The following is a 14,484-nucleotide window of genomic DNA, read 5'->3' as shown; positions in this document are numbered from 1 at the left end:
TAAACCATAAGTGCTGCAGATATTAAGACATTAGGGTTTAGTGGTGAAACAAAGATGAACAAAGTGAAGGATGGGGCCAGCATTAAGGGAAAGCAAACAGGTGCCCTGCCTCTTTCCCTCCACCCCCCCCCCCCCACCATGACAAGGGGCTCCAAACCTGCCTGAAATTTAAATAGTGGTGGTCTGCAAGCAAGCTTTGGGCCCCTTCCATAGCATCTGCCCTGGGCACCATCATATCTAGCACGCCCCTGGGGACACAAAAATATTAGGGAAAATGATTGTTTCCAGTGTTTATACAATGAACACCTATTATAATGAGCAACAGCACATGTTAATGGTTGCTAGTGTGTGCTAATACTCTAACATCCTTTAGTAAAAATGGACTTCTAAAAATGCATGAAGGCAGATGCCAAGCATCATTATGCACCATGGATAATGTCATTGAAGGCATGTGCAATGGTCATTTGTGCTGGTTCTCTCTCCCTCACTTACTTGCCCATGACTTCTTCAAACCTTTCCTACCATGGTCTAAGTCAGGGCTGCCCAAATCCGGTCCTCGAGATCTACTGGCAGGCCAAGATTTCAGGATATCCACAATAAACATGCATGAGAGAGATTTGCATACCAAGAAGGCAGTGCAGACAAATCTCTCTCGTTCATATTCATTGTAGATAGCCTGAAAACCTGGCTTGGCAGTAGATCTCGAGGACTGGACTTGGGCAGCCCTGGTCTAAGTAAATATTTTGATTTCAAACATCTTCTGTACTCCAAACCCCTCTCTGCTATCAGGGGTCTTGGGTATCTAAACTAGCAGTGCAGAAATCAGCCTAGGTAACCCCTATATAGTTGTGTCTGAGTGAAAAGGTTCAAGATATCTCCCCCTGTTACGTTGGGGAGGCATTGCAGCTGTGAAGAAGTTGTCTTCTCCCAGCTACGCACTATTCTTTACCTCATTGGGGCAAAATAAGTGGGTACGTGCTTCAAGCTCATTAGGCTGCAACTGAATTCAGTAACAGCTGCTCTCTTTCTGCATTTTCTCATCCACATTCCACTGTTCGCTTGTTGGACCTGGCGAAGAACTAGGCCTACAGTGTGGAGGGGCATTTTCGATATGATGTCTAAATCTGAGTTTATAACTAAACCAAAATTTATAAGCAGTGGCTATGTACAATCAATAACAGCATTAAAGAAAATGGGCCTCAAATTCCATAGGAAACTTCCTCAACCAGTGAGAACACAATCTCTCTTAGTAAGTCTTAGTTATTCTTATTGGCCCCACTGCAAGAAAAAACGTGAGAAGAAAAAAACTCCAAACTTGAGAAAACCCGCTTGCAATAACAGATTCTAATACAGTCCACTGGTTACAAATAGAAACTTGAAGAGTTAAAGACTTCCTAAATAGAGAATAAAATAGTTTTAAATCAATTTAAATCCAATTTCAAATCGCCACTTAACTTCAGTCACAGGGTCTTTATGTGGCGTTCCAAATTCTTCCATTTCAATCATGTGTCTCTCAATCGATGATTGTAATCTGAGCGGATGGCTTTTTAAAATACTATCAGAAAATTTCCTAACTATTGCATAAAGACTCTGCAACTAAAATTAAGTGATGATTTGAAATTGGATTTAAACTGATTTAAAACTATTTTTTTCTCTATTTAGGAGGTCTTTAACTCTTCAAGTTTCTATTTGTCACCAGTGGACTATATTAGAATCTATTATTTGCAAGCGGGTTTTTTTTCCTGAGAAATGTTTTCTCCAATTTGGAGTTTTTCTTCTCACATTTTTTTCCCGCAGTGTAAACAATGAGAATAACTATGAGAATTCTTTTACTAAGCCGCGTTAGGGCTTTAACGCGCGGAATAGCGCGTGCTAGACCTTAACACCAGCATTGAGCTGGCATTAGTTCTAGACGCATAGTGCACGGTAATTTCCTGTGTGCGCTAAAAATACTAGCGCACCTTAGTAAAAGGAGCCATAAGGCTTACTAAGAGAGATTGTGTTCTCACTGATTGAGTTGAAGTTTTCTTTAATGCTGTTATTGATTACAGCCATTGCTTATAAATTTGAAGTGGACACAATTTTTGGTTTAGTTATATACTGAATAAGGTGCCCACTCCTCTAGTTTTTTTTTGAGAGATAAAGATAAATCTGAATTTAGACATTCTGTGGAAGACACATAAATCTAATACCAAACTGCCTGCTACAATTGACCCACAGTTCCCAGCCCATGTGCCTAAGGCCCCGCCCACAGGAGGGGCCTAAGACTCCCGGGCCTATTCTGGTTTCAGACGCCTGGGCCAATCCGGCCCCATTCTGAAGCCGGCTGGTCTGCCGGACGGGCGGGTTTGGCACCCTTCCATCCGGCCAACATTTTACAGGTATGGGGGGTGGGATTGGGGGTGGGTGGGGTCGTGGGGTCAGCGGGGGGTCACGGGTCAGCGGGGGGGACTGATCCAGGGTTCGGGGGATGGTCTTTGGGGGGGTTGTGTCGAGGGCAGGAGGGCCTGGGATCCCTCCTGCCTGTATTGTAGTGGGGGGTGGGGGGTATGCCTGGGCAGGAGGGATTGGGCTCCCTCCTGCCCGATCATGTACGGGGTGGGGGGCGAGAGGCCAGGAGGGTTTGGGCTCCCTCCTGGCCTGATCATAATCAGGGGGTGCCTCGGGTGCCCGGGGCAAGAGGGCTTGGGCTCCCTATTGCCCCGAACGTAATCGGGGGGTGGGTCGGTGCTGCGGGGCAAGAGGGCTTGGGCTCCCTCTTGCCCCGATGTATGTGGGGGCGTGATGTATCGCAGCAGGAGAGATGCCTCATCTCCCCTACCGCGATGCCATCACTCCTCTATCCGAACTGCCGCGACCCGCGGCAGGAGTGATAGGGCATCTCTCCTGCTGCGGGTCACAGCAGTTCGGGTAGAGAAGTGATGGCATCGCGGTAGGGGAGATGAGGCATCTCTCCTGCCGCAATCATTGCTGTAGGGGGTAGGCAGGTTGCTGGGGCCGCTGAGCTGATCGCAGCAGCCACGATCAGCTCAGCGGCCCCTTTTTCGGCACTTAGAACTGTTTTGACTTCATCTAAGTCAAAACGTATAAGTGCCGACTAGGCTAAGGTTTTGGTTATACCTGCAGCACGCCTAGGTCTAGGTCGGCCCACCTTCCGCCCACTGCCCGTCCTTTCCCCTCCTCTAAACACGCCTCTTTTCCCTCTGTGCGTTTAGTGGCAGGGGAAACGCCTAAGCTGGTTTTAGATACGTCTAAAAACCAGCTTTGGTTATGGGTACTTGGACGATCGGGCTTTTTGATCGTCCAAGTAGCCATTTAAGACACTTTTTAAACTTTTTTTTTAATTTTTATTATGAACCCCATAGTGTACAGGAATACATGTGTACAGTCACAAAATCCAAGAGATACTCCTAAAATCGATTTTGCCATTGTGAATTAAATTCTGTGGGTGAAAGATCTCCAAATAGTCAAAATTTGCATAGTTCAGAAGAGAGATCTTTGTGTCTATGATTAAAAACCAAGATCAGTTTTGGGTGTGACCTACTGAAGTTCTATAGACATATGTGTGTGATCTGCCCCTAACCATGCCCACTTTTAAGTAGGTGCTATGGACTAGGCGCCTACTTTTGATAGAATTTTGTTTTTCAAGTTAGGCCCCCCTATCTTTCAATTAAATCCAATTAATGGCAATTATGATGTATTTTGTGCCAGTTATTGGTGCCGATTAAGCCTATTAACCATTTAACTCCCCCTTTTACAAAGCCGCACTAGAGGCTGCCACTGTGGTAACTACCTCAAAACCCAAAGGGATTTAAAGAGCTTCGGAGCTTTTGTCGAACAGCAGCCGTTAGCATGGTTTTGTAAAGGAGGAGGCAAGTTAGGCACCTTCGTTGGCTAGGCGCACCAATGTAAGCATCTAACTTTAGGTACACATTCTAGAATTTGTCCCTAAGTGCTCCTGCATTCACGCTCCTGAAATTTTTTCTAAAATTAAATACTTAGGATGATTAGATCTCTTGCGAACATTCTGAACCCCCAATCTCTCAACATTTTAATCCACTCTCTCATTATATCCAAGCATGACTACTGTAATGCATTATATAAGGGCATTTGCCAAAAAGATATTCGTTGCCTACAATTGATACAAAGTACTGCCATAAAATTGATCACAAACAGGAAGAGATTTGATCATGTCACTCCCCTGCTAACAAGTGCACACTGGCTACCAATCCCACACCGAATTATAAAATAGCTATTCTCTCTTTCAAGTCCCAAAATACTAAAGAACCGACCTTCGTTCACAAGCTTCTTATTCCACATGAACATTTAAGAGTCTTAAGATCTTCCTCTCAACATCTTCTTCGAATACCGTCTTTGAAAATCAATAGCATGCGTCGGGCCTCTTCTTTTGCAATTACGGCCCCTACAGTATGGAATTCCTTGCCACTTCATATCAGGGCTGAACAAAACCTAGACAAATTTAAGGGAAATCTAAAATGCTACCTCTTCTAAGATGTGTATGATTGCTGAATAGACTTAGGGCTCCTTTTACTAAGGTGCGTTAGGATAGCACGCGCTGAATTGCTGCACGCGCTAGACCTTAACGCTGGCATTAGTTCTAGCTGTGTAGCATGTGGTAATATCTTGCGTGCGCTAAAAACGCTAGCGCACCTTAGTAAAAGGAGCTCTTGGTGACTGCCAGGGTTGTTTAATAATCTTAATTCCCTAGCTTCCCCATTGATTCTTACCTTTTATGTTTCTTTTGCTTTTAAAATTGTAGTTCTCCACACTTTCCTATTGTTTTTATGTTTGTCAAGTATTGTTTAGTCGGTACTTATCTGTTTAATTGTTTCCCCCCTTTTTAATATAAATTGTAAAATGCTTAGAATTCATGATTAGCGTTTTATCAAAATTTTAATAAACTTGAAACTAGCATTCGATTTGGGCATGCTGACTTTCACGTTACCACAAAATGCTTTAACATGTTTTGCAGTAAGCCTTTTCTCATTCCACATTAAAGCACAGCACAGCTTGGTAAAAGGCCCCTCCTGAGTTTTTTCTCTGAGGCTTTATTACTTGCAGTGTATATGCTAAGCACTGTTCTTCCCTTCACTGTTCAGAGTGGTATGCTGTGGCTCTGAAGCCCGAACCACAAAAAAATGGATCATGTAAAACAACATCTACAAAAATAAAATGCAGTTTTAATGCACAAAAAAGGCAATAGGAAATTCTGAATTTGTTATACCGTGTCCAGTAGTTTAAATTTTCTACAGCCTCCATCTGCACCATGGAGGACTCAGAGAGCACTGCTATCTGTCTGTCAAAAACTTAATGCATTTTTAATAAATCATCAATTACAGAATAACCTACTTTCATGAAGCTGCACTGTAGAGTCTGGATTTCTAGTACCGGTAAATGCTGTAGCATCTTTCCCCTGCATGCTTTTGCTTTTTTTTTTTTTTAAGATTCTCAACAGTTTCTGATCATTGTTATTTCCACTGAGAGATACAACGTTCCTCAGTCCCACATCATGCTAAACCATCCTTTTTACATGTTATCAAATAATTCCTCTATAGCACTTGCCACTGAGTGAGATTAAGTATATATACAATTTATTTAAAGATTATCTGAGTTTGTTATTTTGTGCAGTTGATTCCATCTAGCTTGTCTTGCAAGAATTAACTGCATTTTGCAGCACTGTATCATTATAAATTATAATGTTTGGGAAATATTCAACTAATTTTGAAACACGTGAGATAATTATAGTTAAAGTCCAGCAGCAAAACTTTTAAAAGAATCCTCAATATGATATTTTGGGTATGTGTGTGTGAAATTCACCGATATATCCATGAGATGCAAGATTATATTTTTCTAAATGCATAGAAAATGATCAGTGTTCTCTAACAATCCATAAAATAACTTGACTCACAGGTAAACTATATCAGTTCTTACCTGAGCTCCTGCACTATGGAGTCGACATTCACTGTCAACAAAAACAGAAGGGAAATATGAATCAGTTTACATTTCCAGCACTGTATCTTCAAAGAATGTAGGAAAGGGTCAAAGTACACCACATGAACCAAATACAAATACTCTGAAAGCTCTTGGTGCTTTTTTTTATATTTGGTCAGCACTGTACCTTCTGCAATCTGCACCTGCCTGCCCCTCTGTGATGACAACAAAATGACTATGAAAACACATGTGACTTTTCATACTAAACAGAATTTTATAAGCTCATAATATTTGCTAGCAAATTTCAACCGCAAGAATATTGTAATTCTTTATTCACACTGATTATTTTCAGCTATTCTCTGCATGAAACTATTCCCTTTTTATATGGCACACTGGATAAATCTTTGTTTCCGTAAGCTAAGATAACTTGATTTCAGCAAGATGAAAGCTGGTGTTTATCACTCCTGGCCCACACAAGAATACACAACATATTGACACAGCCAACAGGTGGTGCTAAAAATTAATCATGTTGCAAAAGCAACATCAGTTGTACCATTTGTAGGAAGCAGCTCACGCTCTGTTAAATCAAGTATGCTGTACAAAAAGCACATTTTTAAAAAAGCTGTGAAGCTGTACTTTATCTGGGTGTAATATTTCTAAAGTATGCGAATACATAAACAGTAATATTCAACTATCAGCATGATTTTATATAATTTTATACAACTCCATTCCATGCCCTGCAATTCCATTACCATGGAGAGAGTGGCCATATTTGTAAAAGAGTCATAATGACCTTAATTCTTAAGCACTGAGGGGGAAATTAAAGAATCACACCCAACTGAAAGGCACCTGTAAATGTAGGCCAAGGTTTGAAAGGCCTATATTATAGGTGCCTAAGTCCTTTAGAGAATCAAGCCTAACACTGCCTAAGTCCTTCTCTGCCCCTAAGTACGCCTATTTCGGAGTTAGGCACTGCCAGGCATCATGTGATATGCACTTATCTTTTGCAGGATCGCACCTTAGAAGATAGGTACCTACCACCCAATTCATTTTTTTTTCCAGTTATGAGCTTGTTAAAGCTTATAATTGAACTCAATTTACTAATTAAGAACATAAGAACATAAGAATTGCTGCTACTGGGTCAGACCAGTGGTCTATCGTGCCCAGCAGTTCGCTCACTCAGCAGCCCCCAGGTCAAAGACCAGTCCTCTAAATGAGTCCAGCCTCACCTGCGTACATTCCAGTTTAGCAGGAACTTGTCCAACTTTGTCTTGAATCCTTGGAGGGTTTTTTTTACCCTATAACAGACTGGGGTAGAACGTTCCAGTTTTCTACCACTCTCTGGGTAAAGAAGAACTTCCTTACGTTTGTACGGAATCTATCCCCTTTCAACTTTAGAGAGTGCCCTCTCATTCTCTCTACCTTGGAGAGTGTGAACAGTCTGTCTTTATCTACTAAGTCTATTCCCTTCAGTATTTTGAATGTTTCGATCATGTCCCCTTTCAGTCTCCTCTTTTCAAGGGAGAAGAGGCCCAGTTTCTCCAATCTCTCACTGTACGGCAACTCCTCCAGCCCCTTAACCATTTTAGTTGCTCTTCTCTGGACCCTTTTGAGTTGTACCGTGTCCTTCTTCAGTACTCCAGGTGAGGGCGCACCATGGCCCAGTACAGCGGCATGACAACCTTCTCCAATCTGTTCGTGATCCCCTTCTTTATCATTCCTAGCATTCTGTTCGCCCTTTTTGCCGCCGCCGCACATTGTGCAGACAGGCTTCATCGACTTGTCGATCAGAACTCCCAAATTAGGCGCTTACTTATTTAGGTGTGTCTTATAGAATTTCCCCCTAATATTCCACAGATATCTCTCTCACACACACATACACATATGAGGTCTGCTCTAAAAGTTCCAGGACTGATTTTATAAAAATGTATTAAACAATCTTACAACTAAGGTGCGCTATGCGTTTTAGCGCTTGCTAAATGCTAACACATCCATAGACTTCTAATGGGCACGTTAGCATTTAGCACGTGCTAAAACGCATAGCGCACCTTAGTAAAACTAGCCCTAAGTTTCCTTACAAGTCTAACAGAGGTTTCTTGAAGAGCCATGTTTTTAGACCTTAGCGCAGTGTCTCTCAATTTTAAGTGGGGGGGGAGGGGTGCTGCAAGAGGATAGGCGCATAGAGGAAGAGAGGCACCGGCGAGGAAGAGAGGTGCTGGTGCTGGCTGACTGCCTACACAATATGCCTCTTGCCGCAAGAGAAACGTCCTATAGGCAGTCAGCCGGCAACTCTCCTTCTCACCAGCATGTCACGGCACACCCAGAATCTCGCCACGGTGATACACTGCCTTAGTGAAACAGTGCATATGTGGTAGTCATCCACTTTTGCAATTTGATAATTAAATGATTTGCAGTTGTATGTCTTATATTTTATATTTTTCAGAGTTGGGAAAGATAGGATCAGGTGGTTGGAGTTACAATGATTGATAGACCTTCTTAACATCTCAGTAAATCTAGGGAAGATATTTAGAGCATCTCCATTTAATGTTCTGAATGCCATGAAGCATAGCTTGAATTCTATTCGCTTTTCTATCGGTAGCCAGTGTAGCTCTATTAGCAGCGGTGTGATGTGGTCAAAATCTTGATTTGTAATATGTAAGTTTTGCTGCAGTGTTTTATATCAGTTGGAGTTTCTTTAATTTCATGGAAATACCTAAAAGAAGTGCTGTAGTCCAGTAGAGACAGTATGATTGACTGTACTAGTATCCTATAGTGTTGTTGGAATAAATAGGTCTTAATTTCTGTAGTGTAAGGAAAGATTTCCTGACTATGGGCTAGATTCACTAAGCCCACCGATCAAGTTCCGACCACTTAGCGACCCCTTTACGACCCAGTTTTCTAACCTGTGTCCCGATAATCCTCCGATCCGGGCATGCAAATGAGGGGGAAAGGCACTCAAAGAAAGGCAGAAATCGATTCACTAAAAAAAATGAGGGGGCACCGACTGGGCTGACCGATCCAAAATAAGCGACTGCTGAGGACCAGTCGCTCAGGTCCTTTCCGACTGCCCTGCCTTCTGCCGCCCTGCTCTCGGCCCAATCTCCTGCTCTCTGCCCCATCTGCTCTCTTCCCCGCAGTGCAAGCCCATGCGATCCCTGCAGTCAGTTGGGAGCATAATTCCGATCGCCCTCATTTGCATGAGGATGATTCATGAATCAGCCCCCTGAACACGGATCGGATCGCTCACAGATCGGATCAGATCCGTGTCTTCCAAACTTAGTGAACTGTTATGAGTTAATTAGCAGCTAATTGGCATTAATAACCAATTATTTGATACACTATAATTGGTGTTAAATGGCATTAATTGGTTGTTAAGCATTTAACTGCTCTTAGGGCTAGATTCACTAACGATAGCAACTCAACTGCTGTTGGTTGATTCTGTGGCCGATTTTCCAACAGTGACTGAATCACTATCAAGTTTGCATGCAAATGATTTGCACAGAGGTGCAAAGCATTTGCATGCAAACCCACCAACAGAATCGCTCAGTGAGTGATTGACACATGCGCAGAACCCTAACAGTGCTGGCAGGGGAAGCAGCCTCCTGTCTCTGCTGTCAGGGCTTCTGTTTTTTTTAATGGGACAAATGTTCTGTGTGACTTAAACACGCACCATCTTTCTAATTATAAAAGCCCGCCTGCACTAGCACCCCCGAACCTCCGTCCCCCCGAACCTCAAAAAGATGGCAGGAGAGATGCCCACTCTTTCCCGCCAGGAAAGACCTCCCCTGCCTCTTCAGAATGGTGGGCCTTCCCCTTCTTGGTGCATCCTGGGATGCATCAAGGAAGGGCCCATGGGAGGGGCCTTAGTGATCTGGCCAATCGGAGTCTTAGGCCACTCCCAGAGCATCCCAGAATGCACTGTTAAGGAGGCCTAAAACTCCAGTTGGCCCAGATGCCTAAAGCCCCTCCTATGGGAGGGGCCTTGGCGCCTGGGCCTTAAGTCCCTCCCTGGTGCATTCCATGATGCCATTCTGAAGAGGCAGGCCTGGTGACCGGAAAAAGAAGGCATTCCTTTGTACAGACTTGCAGATAAAGTTACCGGGGGGGGGAGGTTTCCAGATGGATTTTGGGTGGGTGTTCTGTGGTTATGTGTTAGGCGGGGTGCCAGCAGGAAGGAGTGGGCATGCCTCCTGCTGGGAATGTTGCAGGGGGTGGAGGGGAGGAGCCGGCAGGAGGAACTGCTCATCCCTCCTGCCGACTGGGTGGGTCTGTTCACGGTAGGGGAATTCCCCACCTCCACCATCAGTTGAGCGGTAGGGACTCCCCAAAGCCATGATTCTGTGACTGGTGCACTCGAATGATTGACAGGCAATCCCACTTGGGCGCCGGTTTAGGGAGTCCGTGGTGAGCTTGTGAATCATAGAGCCGCAACATTACACTGGTCCACAGCCCTGACGCAGCCTGAGGGCGAAATGGACAGCTAGTTTAACGTTGGCGAAGGGACTAGCAGAGACAACAGGAAAGATTGAGTAACAACGACTTTCACTGCCTATTTTCAACAAACCATGCCCGGGATCTAAAAGTTAAGTCCCTGTTTTAAGAACTATAAGTTTATAAGTATTTTTGATTAACAACAGTGAGGTTAATTCCCTTTCTAGTGTGATTGTGGAACACATATAACACACGGGGATCTTAGGCTCATCCCCTTTGATAGTAACTAAAAAGGATTTACGCTCAGGAGCTATTCATAGTGGATTACTTGGACTAAGAAAATTGAAATGACATTTGAGAAGGGTATTTTTTGAAATGAATATATGTTCTTTCTCATCCTGTATATAATTTTGGAGGTGGGGAATTCCCCTGCCGCGATTGGCTGCTGTGGTCTAGCAGCAAAGATAAGTGGCTGAAATGTAGGCTAGGGTTTTCCGGGTCTATATTTCAGCCGCCTATCTTGACTGAATAGGTGTGATTCTGAAACCAACGCCCTTGAATGACAGGCGATTGGTGGCCGCTTTTAAGGCGGCCGCTAACTTGGGCGCCGGTTACAGAATCCAGCCCAAAATCACTATAATACCATGGACTTGGTGAGTTTTGCACAGAAATAAGCCATAGTAAATGAATCTTGCCTTAATGAAAAAAATTAATTGGATAGCTCATAACTGACAAAAAAATGGATGACGTTTTGGAAATATGCTCTTCAATTAGGCTTTTATTTTAGAAGCTCTTTTCATGCTTTGGATGTCTGAAAACTGGCATTTATATATCCAAATCCTGATTTCTTTTAAAGCCAAGGATATGAATATAAAAAACTGCAGTACATCTTTATGGAACATATGCACGAGTGCTAGTATTCTATACATTTATGTAATAAAAGCACATACAAAACTTAGGTTATGAAACATCCCCTTACGTGACACCCTTATTCCACAAAATATATCATTATTTGAAAGACACAGGATCATGGAATCAACTTGAATACTCACTCTTGGTTCCTTTGGAGCGTGTGCGGAGTTTTTTATCTTCACCATCTGCATCCATCTGTAACAAAAAGGAAAATACTTAATTCATTCACTGCGCTATAAAGGAAGTTCTTACATGTGCTTTAAAACAATAACTACTGTAATAAAATCCTATACAAAGTTCTAAAATTGTGTGCGTGCCCAATTTGTGCATGCCAATTAATAGAATAACAAGCCAATTTTTTTAGGCATAGTGGTTAAAGCTACAGCTTCAGCACCCTGAGGTTATGGTCTCAAACCCACGCTACTCCTTGTAACCCCGGGCAAGTCACTAAATCCCCCCATTACCCCGAGTACATTAGACAGATTGTGAGCACATTGGGACAGACAAAGAAAATGCTTGAGAACCTGAATAAATTCATGTAAACCGGTCTGAGCTCCCTTGGGAGAGCAGTAAAGAAAATTGAATGAATGAATTCTATAATTTATATTCCTGTAGGATTAGATTATATAATCTAGTCATATAGGAATCTAGTCCTATAGGAATAGAATGAATTATAGAATCTAGTCCTATAGGAATATGTTTACTAAGTGTTAGGATTTGGAGTTAACACAGATTTTAGCGCATGTTTACTGTGAATTAGAGAATGACACGGGGAAAAAATCTGTCCCCGTCACTGCCCCGTCACCGGCCCACCATCCTCTGCACCGCCCCGTCACCGCCGATCCCTTCACCGCCCCGTCACCGTCACCGCCATCCCTTTCACCGCCCCGTCACCGCCACTGCCATCCCATTCACCGCTCCGTCACCGTCCCCGCTGCATCCATATAAGCCTTTTTCCTTTCACTCCCTCCTTCCAATTTGAGCCGGGAACACTAGCGATCGCACGGTCCCCGCGGCCACTACCTGCCTGCCCGGTCGATCCTGGTGTTTGGCCGGCTCTCTCCCTTCTCCTCACCTTGGTTTGTGGGTTTTCTTTTTCGGCAACCTGCGCGCTTTCCCAGGGAGCCGCACACGCGCGGCTGCTCAGTGTTCGATCTTCTGCTCTGCTGCAACTTCCTGTTTCCGGTTGCGTCAGAGCAGAAGATCGAGGCTGAGCAGCGGCGGGTGTGCGCGGCTCTCTGGTAGCGTGCGGGTCGCCGAGGAGGAGGATCTGCGGACTGGGGTGAGGAGAGGGGAGAGAGCTGGCTGGACACTGGAATCGATTGGGCGGGCGGGTGTGAGCTGCGGGGACCGCGCGATCCTTCATGCCTCACTGCGGGGGACAAGACCATTCACCGCCCCGCGGGCGGTGAATGGCCTTGTCCCCGTCGCCGCAGCGACTGCTAGTTTTCTTCCCCGTTTTCGGCGGGTGACCCGCGGCTAAAATGCGGTGGCCGCGGGTAAACCGCCACCGTGTCATTCTCTACTGTGAATCTAACACGACTTGTTTTCAGGGAATCATCCTTGCAATAGCCTTACTGCATCAGCCCAGTGATTCATCTAGCCCACAGTGGCCAATCCAGGTCACAGGTACCTGGCAAAAACCCAAAACAGCATTCTATGCTACTGATCCCAGGGCAAGCAGTGGCTTCCATTATGTCTGTCTCTAGTCCTCCTCCTCCTCCTATTTATTATTTCTACACTTCCCTCTACGTATTCGCGGTTTCCGTATCTATGGTTTCGATTATTTGCGATTTTCTGCCAAAAAAAAAATCACTTTCATTTTTCGGGCTATTTTAAGCCCTGTGAGCCCCCGTCTAAGTTTTACCTGGTGGCCTAGCGGGTTTTCGGGCAGGAACGATCTTCCCACGCTTCTGCCCCGTGCAGATCGCTCACAGGAAGCGGCTGCCTTGAGCTCCAGTCGTAGTCTCGAGAGACGACAGGAGCTCAAGGCAGCCATTTCCTGTGAGCGATCTGCACAGGGCAGGAGCGTGGGAAGATCGCTCCTGCCCAAAAACCCGCTAGACCACCAGGTAAGGCTTAAGTGTGTGTGTGTGGGGGGGTTTTCACAGAGCTTAAAATATCCGGGGGAAGCGGGGGTTAGGGGCAGAACCGGCCCAAATATTATTCACATTTTTTTTAATATTCGCGGCCCCTAACCACCGTGGATACGGAGGGAGAAGTGTATAGTGCTACCAGACATACGCAGCGCTGCACAGAGTCACAAAGAAGACAGTACCTGCTTGAAAGAGCTTACAATCTAAACAGACAAGACAAACAAACAGGATGTCATGGATACAGTTAAGGGGAACGGTTAATCTGCTGGCTGGGTTGGCGGGCATAGGGGAGTAGGGTTATGGATTGAAGGCTATATAAAAAAAGGTAGGTTTTCAGTCTGCTTTTAAACAAGGGAAGGGGCTTGGCAGACAAACTCGGGTAATTTATTCCAGGCATAGGAAGCAGCTAGATGAAAAGAATGAAGTCTGGAATTGGTAGTGGAGGAGAAGGGTACAGCTAAGACCGGCTTATCTGAGGAATGGAGTTCTCTGGGAGGTGTATAAGGAGAGAGAAGAGAGGAGAGATATTGAGGGACAGCAGAATGAACACACTCGTAGGTCATCAATAGGAGCTTGAACTATATGCAAAGGCGAATAAGGAGCCAGTGAAGTGATTTAAGGAGAGGGGTGACATGAGTGTAGCGAGGTTGGTAGAAGATGAGTCGTGGAGCAGAGTTTTGCACAGATTGTAGGGGGAGAGGCAGTACTGCAGGAAACCAGTTAGTAGTAGATTGTAGTAATCTAAGCGTGAGGTTACGAGAGTGTGGACAGGGTCAGGGCAGTGTGCTCAGAGAGGAAGGGGTGAATTTTGTCTTAGCTGCAGACTATGGACTTTTCCTTCAGGAACTTCTAGAACCTTTTCTAAAATGCTCCAGAAATATATGAGAGCTTGCCAGCATGTGCAGCAGGTGTAGCCATTTAAAAGAAAGATACATGTGGTGAAAAAACACAATGGAGAAAAAACTCAGCATCTTAAATGTGTAATTGCTTAAACACAAATGTGTAACTTGGCAATCTGGCACTTCACAAACAAGTGCACCGTTTTGAAAACCTAGACACAAATATGCTGCTAGTTATCTACAGAAGCTGAATT

The 14,484-nt window shown here is 44.4% G+C and overlaps 1 protein-coding gene across 11 annotated transcripts in view; it reads right to left on the bottom strand.

Moving 5' to 3' along the window:
• ST18 (ST18 C2H2C-type zinc finger transcription factor) overlaps nt 1–14,484 on the bottom strand; it is a 684,113-nt gene that overhangs the window by 291,955 nt on the left and 377,674 nt on the right. For all 11 annotated transcript variants that reach the window (XR_004538340.1, XM_033933682.1, XM_033933686.1 and 8 more), the window contains 2 exons: nt 11,436–11,490; nt 5,953–5,983 (listed from right to left, as the gene is read on the bottom strand). Coding sequence is in view for 10 of the 11 variants with exons in the window: in XM_033933682.1 (XP_033789573.1) it covers nt 5,953–5,983; nt 11,436–11,490 (86 nt within the window). In the remaining variant the exon portion in view is untranslated. The remainder of the gene's footprint in view (nt 1–5,952; nt 5,984–11,435; nt 11,491–14,484) is intronic.

Source organism: Geotrypetes seraphini, chromosome 2, assembly GCF_902459505.1.
Source record: "Geotrypetes seraphini chromosome 2, aGeoSer1.1, whole genome shotgun sequence".
NCBI classification, from domain to species: domain Eukaryota; kingdom Metazoa; phylum Chordata; class Amphibia; order Gymnophiona; family Dermophiidae; genus Geotrypetes; species Geotrypetes seraphini.
Note: the sequence above shows the minus strand (reverse complement) of the source record. Positions and strands in the feature narration are given on the sequence as shown.